The sequence below is a fragment of the Lepidochelys kempii genome, chromosome 1, assembly GCF_965140265.1.
Source record: "Lepidochelys kempii isolate rLepKem1 chromosome 1, rLepKem1.hap2, whole genome shotgun sequence".
Classification (NCBI taxonomy): Eukaryota; Metazoa; Chordata; order Testudines; family Cheloniidae; genus Lepidochelys; species Lepidochelys kempii.
Genome location: NC_133256.1, coordinates 233,693,303 through 233,705,895, shown reverse-complemented (window position 1 = coordinate 233,705,895; position 12,593 = coordinate 233,693,303). Strand labels below are relative to the sequence as shown.

Below are 12,593 nucleotides of genomic sequence, written 5' to 3'. Positions count from 1 at the left end.
ACTGGAGAATCAGGATTTACTCCAAGCTGACACTACACAGGGCTATTGAGATGTTTGGATCGCTCTGAAATCTTTGGACGACAGGTGCTATGTAAATGGTAGGACTGCTGTGTTTACATTCCCTCCTTCTTGAGTACTTTTTCTATTCTTAATATAATATTTCTTTGAGTGCAAAGAAAAAGCACTCAAAAGTTACAAAATGCCAGAATTAAGGTTGCCTGTAACCTTTGTTCTGCCCCCTTGTGTACATGTATGATGGATTAGGGCTGCAGATTTGTCCTGGCACTTTTTTAAAAATCACAGATCAGAGTTGTCACAGTTACTTTCATAAAAGTCACAGATTTAGTGACTGCTCCGTGATTTTTGATTAAAAAAATGCCCTGACAAATTAAACTCAACTATCCCGCTTCAAAATTATAGCATCCCAGTGTCCTCCTCCTCCATTGCCCCCTCACCCCACCAAAGGGGCACCAACTGCTTGCAGCAGCACCCTCTATTCTGGCACTGCAATGCTAATCCTGGGCTCGTCAGAGGGGGATCCTAGGAAGTGGGTCTTGAGCCTGCCCCACACTCACCTCCAGCACAGGTAGCAGCAGCTCCTGTGTCTTGCAGGGCTCGGTTCAGCTCACTACCCCGGGTGTCGTGACCTGGCACTTGAGATCACAGCACTGCTCAGGTTTGGCCGGCCCTCTGTCGTGACTGGGTCAAATTCGAGTGAATGGTGCTGCAACCCTGTGCACCTGGTTGTAACACCACTCACTCAGATTTGGCTCGGCCATCCCACCCCCACTCATGACAGAGGGGCGACAGAACCAAACATGAGTGGCGCTGCAATCCTGTGTGCCAGGCAACAACGCCCAGCCCCATAGGATAAGAACTGCCACTGCAGGGTGAGTGCAAGGTGGGCTTGCTCTCCAACCCCTCTCCTCTCCCAAGACCAGGCCAGTGAGATGACCCACCAAGAACCTTTCCACAGGTTAGTCAGAGAAACCACAGTATCCATTAGTTTTTACATCACCATGACAAGCCTGTAGCCCTTATGTGATCAGTCTTTAAAAACATGATCACACACTACTTTTCCCACAGGACCCCTGCCTCATTCAGTGCAAAAGTAACAGAGCAATTGTAGGCTGTCATCCTCTGTGTGGACCAGCACTAGAGGGGGGAATAACACACACACTTTGCCAGTGTTTAATTGTTGACAGCAGAGGAATGGTGAGATACTGGAATGTTTGGTTCCATTTCAGGCTCTGAAAAATAGCGTGCTCTAGTGGGCACAGGCCCTTCTGCCTATTCCTCTTTCTTGTCCTGTCCCCTCCAAACCATCCCTATCCCAGTCCTGTTTCTTTCCCATCCCTGGCTCTTCATTCTAATCCCATTCTCCTTGCCCACCACAGTCCCAGGCTGCACTCCTTAGACTTGCCTCCCCACCATCCCAGCTCTGTCTCCTTTCCCAGTCAGTCCCAAACATCTCAACTCCCAGTTTCTCTCTTCCCCCATCCCCACCAGGCTCCATGTCCCAATCAACACCTCCTCCTCACCCCCAATCTCCATCTAGTCCCCTCTGCATTTAAATCAGGCACATTTCTCCTCCATACAGCCTGGGCACCAGCAGAGAATCATTAAGAGCACAGCTCACAGCCTCCCTGCTCTCTGTTCCAGAGCCTGCCCTAACCCCAGTCCAGAGCAGCAATTACAGGGAAAGTTTTTCTGATCATCCACAACCCAGGCTTAACCCCAGTCCAGAGCATGCTCGCTGCTCTCTGGTGATGGCACATGTGCAGTTTGATCACACATGGGGGCTGGAGCATGCCTAGTGTGAATGGAATCTTCTTTAGAGATTTTAGCTGCTGAATTCTAAATAGTCTCTACTGAGCATGTGTGAACATAATTTTTTTCCAAAGAGATAGGCAAATTTGGGCAGATTTGCACAGGGACAGCAAAAAGGCACATCTGACACAAAAGCCACCCTGGCCAAATTTCAAGTGCCTGTTGCAAAGCATTAGGGCACTAGAGCTTCTCAAAGAAAAGGACATCAGAATATATTTTTAACCTGGGCAAAACAACATGTTTTCCCTTAGTCTAGTTCTTGAAAACAGCTGGACTGTTTTGGCTGAAATTTAAGAATTCAGCCCAAGGAAGATACCCAGCAGCATAGAAAATTTCAGCCCAATGGTTAAAGTTATGCAAATTTATAAGCAAATGAAAACAGGGTCTTGCAACGGGAAATGTTGAGCAACCTTAAAAAATAGGCACGGCTACTACCCTGCCTACATGATTGACCGATTAGTTGAATTCCCTTTTAGAAGGCTTTAAACATCTTGTCTAGACTGGACATTTCTTTGAAGCATATAGTAACCCTACTGTCTGCTTTCAAATTAAACATCAGTTTACTTACAAAGCTTCTCTCTACAGCAGTTATCACACATTTTGTTGCAGTTTGCAGAATCCCACACTTCATCAAAATGCTGAGCAATCAATACGCGGCGACACCTGAGAGTATAGAGATATACATATATATATTTATTTTAGAGATGAGGCAAAAGTAAGATTGTAAAATACAGGTGCATATATATATTACATCAAATGAATGGTGCAGAGAAAGCCACTTAAGTGATCCTATCTTGTCTCAAAAAAAGAAAAAGCGGTCACTCAAGAAGGAAATACTGTTTTACTGTGGCATTCACTGCTACGACTATTGTTGAGTGAACAGCTTATTTAAATAGAAAAGATTAGTTACATGATAATCAACAGCATCTGCAATTCCAGTAAGTAGGATGAAAATGACAAGGACTATTGATACTAATGCTTCAGAATATCAATTGGATTGTGAGATTAGGCCAAGATTTTCCCCTACCCCTGTTGTACAGTATTCACTAAACTGGCAAGAACATTGTCAAGGGCAGGAGTTCCACCTTCTTCTGAAGCATATCAGATTAAACAGGACTCTGATCCAATCCGACTATTATGTACTGATATCTCAAAGCAAAATATTCCAGCACATACACTGAAAGGGGCTTGAAACCTACATGCTTTTGGCTGATTTCTTTTACAGCTGTAATACAAACTACTTCTACCATGCACATTTTTAAAACAGCGAGAGAGAGTGAGTGGTAAGTTAAACACTCTTATTTCATATGCTATATCAAATGTGATGAGCTTCAGATACACAAATCCTGGCATATGTGACTGTTCCCTATTAATATCTATAAACATGGAAGAAAAGTTATTTAAAAAATAAAAAAACATCAGAAAGCCAGAATAACTTACTTGTTCATGTTGTGGCAATAGGATACCATATCATATAGTTTCTGTTGCCCCACAGTCTCCATCACTACCATGCTGCTGATTCTGAATATATCTCCAAAACCATAATATAAAATGCAGTCAGCTTTCTGGTCATCTCGACCTACAATGCATTTGAAACAACACCATTTAGACTTTTCACAAGTTTAGGAACAAAGAAGAAATGTTTTATGAATATGCAAAATGTGACCCAAGAACCACTTCATGCCAACTGGCAAGGGAGTGCAGAGGATTTACAGGAATCTCTGGATTCTGTATGTATATTCTGGTTCAAAGGATGTACAGTGAGATCTCAAAATGAAAGCCAGTGTCACACTGGTCATCATCATCATTGTGAAATGTACGCAGATACTATGTAAGGAGTTATGTATATATACACACCCTGAAAAGTATGCTCTCAAAGTCTGTAACAAGGAATTAGTCTCCAGTACAGTCTTAATGTATACATCAGAAGTCAATGGAAGCAGAGATAGGCAAGCACTGGTGCTTATGAAAAATCCCTCCTGAAAAACATGCATTGACATTAATCCAATTCAAATGAATTTTTATATCAAATATTTGTTGGCTACACAATTTCAGCCATTTTAATAGGCCTCCAAGAGGGCCAACAAAAAATAATTTAGTACAAAGGCAGCTTTTTAACGGCCACTACACCTCCTGATCTATCGAGGATCAAACCCTCAAGTGCTGCTATCACATTGTGGAAATACTCTAACGAAGCATTCTATTTAACAACAATACTGCTTTATCTAGCTAGGATGAGTGACAATTTTTCCTTTTGATTTTGGTAGGACTACGTACTGTTGGGTGTTCGCATGCACTGGTCTCCCATTCCCATAACCTTGGCAAAGCCTGAACACTTATGAAATTTTATCACAGTTAGGCATAAAGAATCATTTCATTTGGATGCAGGGAAAAAGAGGAAGGTTTCATGTTCAAAGACTATAGGCCAAAACCTCAGCCATATGCAGATGGAGTAAATACACCCCACATGGAAGAGCGAGTCAAATCAGTAGTGTGGAAGTATAACATTGTATAAGTATAGCGTTGTATAAGGGGACATGCTGGATACATTGTATATGAGAGGGCATGCCAAAACATGTTACAAAGTATCTGAGGGAGCACATGTAGGGACAGTTAGCTTTTGAATGGAGAAGCAATTAAGATAGAGCCAGCATGTCTAAGAAGCAGGCATCAGAATGGAAGGTGTGAAGGGCAATTAGTCAAGTTAACTGGAAGCTGTTAAAGGAGATTGTTAAGGGTGGCAGGTAATTGAAGATACGTGACTGGTCTCAGGGATCTCGAAGGGTGGTGACTAAAATCTTTTTTCTTCTTTTGTCTGTAACTTCTCTGTAACTTGTTCTCCAAAAACCTTATAAATTAAGAGACACAAGCCCCACTCGGTGGGCTCACTTCTGAATGTATTAGCAGAGCAGCTTTGCTAATAAAACAGAGTGGTCTGATAAATTGTGAGTCTGAGTCAAACTTTGACAGTAGTTACATAAGCAATGGCATAAACTTTCATAAAACAAAGTTTAAGTAGGTGTAAGCAGCACCAGTGTAATGGGAGTTTACACTAAACATCCAGGGGCAGCAGTTAGAGCCATTAACTGGTGGTCCCTACCTCATCAGCTTTAATTCATTCACGCCATCATCCCTGACATGACCTGCGAACAGTTCGGTACTAGTATAAGCAGATGCAAACTCCCATTGATTTCAGTAGAAGTTGTGCCTTTTTTATGCCAGTACTGAAGCTGATACCTAACATACATATGAAGAAAAGGCAGTGTTCAAATCTCAGTCAATTGCTTCATGAGGTCTTCAGAAGCCTTCCACGTAACTTCAAATCCTGTCCCTGAGTTTGTGTGTTACTACCGAGCCAAAGGAAAATCAGCAACTGTCCAGCCTTCCAATTATTGAGTATCACTGAGTTTTTCCTCAGTTTATGCTGTTGCATTCTCCCTCTTCTATGTCACTATTCCCTCTGAATCAATATCTAACCAACACTACAGCAGGTGCTAAGGGGTATTTCTGTGGAAGATGTCATTTTTCAGATGAAACAAAACAGAGGTCTTCATTATTTATGGTCATGTAAACATTCTTTTAACTCTAGTGTACTGACCAAATTTGAACCAATCAAAATTCTCCCTCTAATTTCAATTAGCTAGGATGGTATTACTCCCTTTTAGCCCTCAGATGTGTAGTGTTGGTGTGCACTGGTCAATAGCTGATGCTCTATACCCAATAGGTGGCTGCATTTTCATGGTGAAAGAAATGAATCTCGTATAGAGCTCAGAGATCACTTGAGAGAGAGTTTGGGATGAAAAGCACGATACAGTCATGTGTCAAACATCCCAAGTAGTTATACAAATAGCACACATCTGATCAGCCAACAATTTGCATGTCATGAAGTAATTTTGGTAACAATGGGTGTCACAAAACAAGAATCTGCTAAAAAACAAAAGGCAGAAGGCCAGATTTTCATTTATATTAAGGCTCTTTTACACCACTCTGGCAGTGTAAATAGCCCTTACAGTGAGTGTAAATGTAATTTATGCCCACTTTAAGACCTCTTTAATTGCCAGAATGGTGTAAAGGGGCCTTAAGTGTAAATGAGAGCCAGGCCTAAAGCACAACATATATTAGCATACGAATGGTCATACTGGGTGAGGCCAATGCTCCACCTAGCCCAATATCCTGTCTTCCAAGGCCAAGCGCTTCAAATGGAATGAGCAGAACAAGGCAATCAAGTGATTCATCCACTGTCCACCAGTCCCAGCAACTGGCGCTCAGCGGCTTAGGGACACCTGGAGCATGGGGTTGCATCCCTGACCATCTTGACTAATAGTCACGGATAGACCCACCCTCCATGAATTTATCTAATTCTTTTTTTAACTCAGTTATAATTTTTGCCTTCATGACATCTCCTGGAAATGAGTTCCACACAGTGTGTGAAGTAGTACTTCCTTTTGTTTGTTTTAAACCTGCTGCATATTAATTTCATTGGGTGACTCCTGGTTCTTGTATTATATAAAGGGGTAAATAACACTGCCCTATTCACTTTCTCCCCACCATTCATGATTTTATAGACCTCTATCATACCCCCACCCCTTAGTCACCTCTTTCCAAGATGAATAGTTCCAGTCTTTTTAATCTCTCCTCATAGGGAAGCTGTTCCATACCCCTCATCATTTTTGTTGCCCTTCTCTGTACTTTTTCCATTTCTATTATATATCTTTTTTTTTCCAGATAGGGTGACCAGAACTGTGGGCATCCCATGGATTTAAATAGTGGCATTATGATATTTTCTCTTTTATTATTTATTCTTTTCCTAATGGTTCCTAACATTGTTACCTTTTTTGACTGCTGCTGCACACTGACCAGGTGTCTTCAGAGAACTAGCCATGATAACTTTACGATCTCTTTCTTGAGTGGTAACAACTAATTTGGACCCGATCATTTTGTACATTTAGTTGGGATTGTTTTCTCCAATGAGCATTTATCAACAATGAATTTCATCGGCCATTTTGTTGCCCATTCACGCAGTTTTGTGAGATCCCTTTGTAACTCTTTGCAGTCAGCTTTGGACTTAACTACCTTGTGTAATTTTGCATCTTCTGCAAACTTTGCCACCCCACTGTTTATCCCCTTTCCCAGATAATTTATGAATATGCTGAACAGCACTGGTCGCAGTACAGGTCCTGGTAGGACCCCATATTTAGCTCTCTCCATTCTGAAAACTGAACATTTATTCCTTGTTTCCTGTCTTTTAACCAGTTACTGAACCAGGAGGGGACCTTCTCTCTTGCCCCAGGGCTGTTTACTCTGCTTAATAGCTTTTGGTGAGAGACTTGTCAAAGGCTTTCTGAAAGTCCAAGTATACTATATCCACTGGATCACCCTTTTGTTGACCCCCCCCCAAAAGAATTCTAGTAGATTGGTGAAGCATGATTTTCTTTTACAAAAGCCATGTTGACTCGTTCCCAATAATCACGTTCATTTATATGTCTGATAATTCTGTGCTCCACTACAGTTTCAACCAATTTACCTGGTACTGAAATTAGGCTTACTGGGACGGCCTCTGGAGCCTTTTTTTTTTTTTAAATTGTTGTCACATTAGCTATCCCCCAGTCATCTAGTACATCAGCTAATTTAAGTAGTAGGTTACATACCACAGCTGTTAGTTCTGCAATTTTATATTTGAGTTCCTTCAGAACTCTTGGGTAAATACCATCTGGTCCTGGTGACTTATTACTGTTTAATGCTCTGTGTCAACATACTGCAATGACAAATCTGTGATGGGATGTACAAACCCCACGCTGAGCCTGAAGGGGTGAAGGGACAATACTGCACTCAGGTAGCCCCACCTCTCCAGACCTACAAAGCACACTTTAACTGGAAAGGAAGCTTAAAAGGGAGCAACTCAGCTCAGAATGGGGAGGAAGACAGACTTACTCTGCAGGCTCCTGAATAAGGATGCCGAAGAAGCCTCCATGTGAGGAAGAAGACTGCCTGCTGAGACCCGTTGGGGCTGAAGGTTTAGTTGTCTTTTCTTTTACTTATATTAGACTTGGAGATGCTGGGGGAGGACCTGGCCTCCCCTAACAACTGCCCTTGTTGCAGGAGGGGCATAAGCTTCATTTCCACCCCAGCCCTTTCCAGTGTACAAGGAGGGTCTATTCCCTAAACACTCTAGAAAGGAGAGCGTAAGGATGTTAAGATAAGCTACATACAAGGGTTAGGAACCGGATTGAATGCCTTTCCCACTGGGAACCACGGGACTAGAAACCGGGTGCATTAACCACTGGGCCACCTGGCCCTCTGTGAACTCTATTACAATAGGAAAACAACAAACACAATATTACTGGTTTATGGAAGTCTATTCCCTTTATCAGTAGGAGCCAACTTGTTCACAATACCTGCACGTCCACTCTCTTGATAGTAGTTCTCCATGGATTTGCTCATTGAATGATGAATTACAAACCTCACATCTGGCTTATCAATTCCCATGCCAAATGCAACTGTTGCCACTACCACCTGAAACAGGAGTACAACCATTAAACCATCAGGATACAGATTTATATAGTTATTTAAGTCTGATAATTCTATAGAAGTAATTGTATACCTAACCTGGATTTCATTGGCTGCCCATCCCTTGTGAACTTTGGTCTTATCTTTGGGCTCCAGATTTGCATGGTAAGCATCTGCCTTAATTCCCAGTTTCCGCAAACTAATGGTAACTTGCTCTGAGTCCTTCTGTGAAAAACAGTAGATAATTCCTGTACCAAAGAAAAAACAAAAACCCCACTTTTTTTATGGCAATGAACTGTTTAAAAAAAATGTAAGTGGAATATGTGCTTCATGTTCGTGCAAGGTGCAGGATTAATAGGCTTGAAGATAACATCCCCTGTCTGTCCAAATGACTGATAAGACATGAGGAAAGAGTGCAAAATTTCCCAACCACTGACTCACTAATATGCTTGGTCATGCAAAAGCAGAAAAAGCAGTTCAGTCTCCGCATCAATTCCAATTTTGGACTCTCTGCTTAAATAGTAATGGTATTTATAATAACAAACAACATTACAATACCACCATGGTCTTATATAGCACTTTATCAGTAGACCGCAAGGTGTTTTACAAACAAGGACAGTGTCATTAGCCCATTTTACAAATAGAGAAACTAAGGCACAGAGAGGGGAATTAACTGCCCAGCATTACTTAGCAATCCAGGGAAGAGCATCACAGCTAAATACAAGATCGAACAGATTGTCTAGCAAAAGTATTTAGCACATACTCTAAGGGGCCATTCAAGGTGAAGTGACTGTTAACTCCTCTGTAGTCACAGGACAAAAAGGGGGGTTAGTGGCTTACAGATTGTTGTAATAAGCCATAAATCCAGTGTCTGTCTTTATGGTTTTTAGTGGCTAGCGAAGTTATGAATTTAAGCTCCCCTGCTCATCTTTTGAAAGCCTTGTGCAGGTTTCTTTTGAGGCTGAGGACTGATGGCCAGATGTACAGTGATCACTTTGTGAAAAGTATCCACCCACAGGTGATAAAAACATCCTATCATTTTACTGTGCGAGTTCATTCGAGTGTGTAACAATTGTCTGGTTTCGCCCACATAGTTGTTATTGGGGCATTTAGTGCCCTGCATGAGCTACACCACATGTTGTAAGGCCCTTGGATCTTGAAAGGTGTGTTGATCATTGTAGCAGTGAAGATAGGTCTACAGGTTTGCATCTGTTGTTCTGGCAGAGTCTGGTGCCACTTTGAGACTGTGTATCCTGGTCTGTGGGGAGCTTGCCTCTGAGTAGCTTGGAGAGGCTGGTGTGTCATATGAAGGCAAAGAAGGGGTTCAGGATCCCCATCCTGAAAGAAATCTTTCCTGAAGCCCCTCCTCTGGCCTTCATGCTCTATCTAAAGACACTGGATTTATTACAATAATCTGTAATCCCCAAACCCTTTTTTTGTCCTATGACTACGGATGTGTTAACGGGCCATTTCACCTTGAATGGTCTCTTGGAATATGTGCTTACGCTAAACTATTTATTCAATCTTGTATTTAGCTGTGACATTCTTAGTACCTTTCCCAGACCTGAAGAAGAGCTCTGTGTAAACTCGAAAGCTTGCCTCTCTCACCAACCATAAGAAGTTGATCCAGTAAGAAATATTACTGCACCCACCTTGTCTCTCCATTTTCCAAAGCGTTTTAGTTCTAACAGGGTATTTCGCAGCACCTTTAAATTGCTTTCATAATACAGCTCAATGTATTTTAAGCTACCACTCAAGGGAACTTCAAAAGTTTTATTATTATATGTATTGGAGCAGTGCCCAAAGACCTAATCAGGATCAAGGCCCCACTGTGTTAGGCACTGAACACACACAGGAAGGCACAGGCCCTATTCCAAAGAGATTACAATCTAAATAGACAAGACAAATAGTAAGGGACAATACAATGTTGGAAGTACATATCTTGTTACTTTTGTTTTGCTTTTAAAATTGGATGCTTAATGGAACGGGGTCTTCTGATTGTGATGAGTTCTCAATACATTTCAGGGATACTTTGGAGCAGTTCCATAAAATAGAAGGTTGCCTAAAAAGATCTCTTGTACAGGTTTCATTGGACTGTATACTAATTGTTGGACTAAAGAGAAATTCAGGTTACCATAAATGGAAAGTCATCCATTTATCCAGACCATTTTAGCAGCTTTGGACAAATTTTCTAAATTCCTATTGCCGGGGCCCTCTCTCCTAGCTACACTTTTTTTTTTTTTTTTTTTTTAATATAATCAGGAATTTATCCCTAGGAAATATCAGAGTGATTATTAGTTGTGGGTAAGAGCTGAAATTACTCAATTTAGACAGCTGCTCCTGGGTCCTGATTTGAAATTATACCGAGAGAGGTATTTAATACATTAAATATAAAAATCCCATATTTTCAAAATTTACAAGTCAAACATTTTATTGTGAAATCTGAATACAAGGTGGCTTTATCGAGACCTTTAACCAAATTTGAGAAGTTGACCGAGGAATGAAATGTTTAATTTCTAAAATATATACATTTTTGATTCAAAAGATGTTGATTAAAAAAATACAGCCAATGAAAAGATGGGAGAGGGATTTGGACAAAGAAATTGATCTGTAGGAGTGGGTTTCTATATGGGGAAGGGGATATACATCTTCAATTTATAAAAATTACTGTATAGATGGCATTTCACTCCAATTAACATCCATCATATTTTTTGAGGTGCTCTGTTGGAGAGGTTGAAGGGAAAATCGGAACATACTTGCACACATGGTGGATGTGTCCAGGAATTAGATTGTTTTCACAGGAAATTCTTAAAGAGAATCATCTTATGAAAAAATGCCAGCTTCCAAGAGATCCCGACCTAACTTATTTAATGCTCCAGTAAAGGATCTACGTTTTACACAGAATGACAGATTAATTCATTTTTGACTGTTAGCAGCTAGACTATGTATTGCACATTATTGAAAATGTGTAGGATTCTCCCTCCCGCCCCCAAGAACTGTGGCTTAGTGAAATATGCCTTGTCTTTGTACTGGGAAAGCTTTCTCACCAAATACGTACACAAGAAATGCACCAAGAGGAGGACAGCGATTTAGAAATTTGGTCACCGTGTTTAGCCTATTCAGAGGAGGAGGGTTCCCAGGCAGCAACCTTTAGCCAGGTTCTTTGAATATTAACCTGATCCTGAACAAGTGATATACCATTTATTAGGTTAGTTTTATTGTAACTTTGCCTTAAATAAAAAGTTTAAAAGCATTAGTTTTTATATTGTTTACCTGAGAGCCCTTTGTATCTTCCATTGATGATCTTAACAATGTCCTCAATGAAGTCCTCACTGTTTGAAGGTTTTTGACGAACCTGGAAAAAAAAAAAAAACATAACACACCCCCACCACATTGCATATATTACCAAAGAACTCTTAAATGGCCACTCAGCCAATTTGTTATACTCCTATTATTGTACTCCTCCTAATACAGTAAACTCATCTATTCCTCCCTTTGACTAATTTAAATTTATTCTACAGTTTAAAGATCCATTACAACTAAAAAGCTCACTCAGAAGCTTCCCAGTGAAGAATGTGAAAAGAACCACAGAAGTTCCCAACTTTTCCAGACAATTGCACCAGTTTTCTAAACTAAGATACTGGCTGTAGCAGCCAGTGCTTGCCACCTGCCATTCAACTATGAACATTCTAGTCTGCCAAACCCCACTCTCACAATGTATGGAGCAGCCCAAATTCTACTAAAGGCAGGAAGATACAAATTTTGTTAACAAGATGTCATGGTGAAGCACCAAGGCCAGCTCAGAAGCTAGCTCATTAAAATAGGAAAGGATAGCCTCCAATATTATTAATCACAAAAGCCTTGAGTTCAGTACCAGTACACAGCTCCTGGTTCCCAGCTACTGTTTAGAACCAAGTTGGCAAAAATTAGTTTGAAGTAAACTTTAAAAAAAAAAAAAAAAAAAAAAAAGACCATCTAAGTCATAAGCAAAACAGACCAAGAACACAAATACTTGGATAACAGGGGGAAAACAAACAAACAAAAAACAATCTAATCTCATTGTTTAAATAATCTCTTAGTCTGTATTCGCAAAAAGAAAAGGAGTACTTGTGGCACCTTAGAGACTAACAAATTTGTTAGTCTCTAAGGTGCCACAAGTACTCCTTTTCTTTTTGCGAATACAGACTAACACGGCTGCTACTCTGAAACTTAGTATTTAGGGTTATTTTTGTCATACTCCTGAATTCTCTCCTGTT

General features: G+C 40.7%; 1 protein-coding gene across 2 annotated transcripts in view; it reads right to left on the bottom strand.

The window, feature by feature from the left end:
- The window catches only part of RECQL (RecQ like helicase), a 36,714-nt gene that overhangs the window by 12,888 nt on the left and 11,233 nt on the right, over positions 1 to 12,593 (bottom strand). For both annotated transcript variants that reach the window (XM_073318422.1, XM_073318412.1), the window contains exons 8-12: positions 11,611 to 11,692; positions 8,437 to 8,585; positions 8,226 to 8,343; positions 3,271 to 3,409; positions 2,399 to 2,493 (exon numbers count right to left, since the gene is read on the bottom strand). In XM_073318422.1, the coding sequence (XP_073174523.1) occupies positions 2,399 to 2,493; positions 3,271 to 3,409; positions 8,226 to 8,343; positions 8,437 to 8,585; positions 11,611 to 11,692 (583 nt within the window). The remainder of the gene's footprint in view (positions 1 to 2,398; positions 2,494 to 3,270; positions 3,410 to 8,225; positions 8,344 to 8,436; positions 8,586 to 11,610; positions 11,693 to 12,593) is intronic.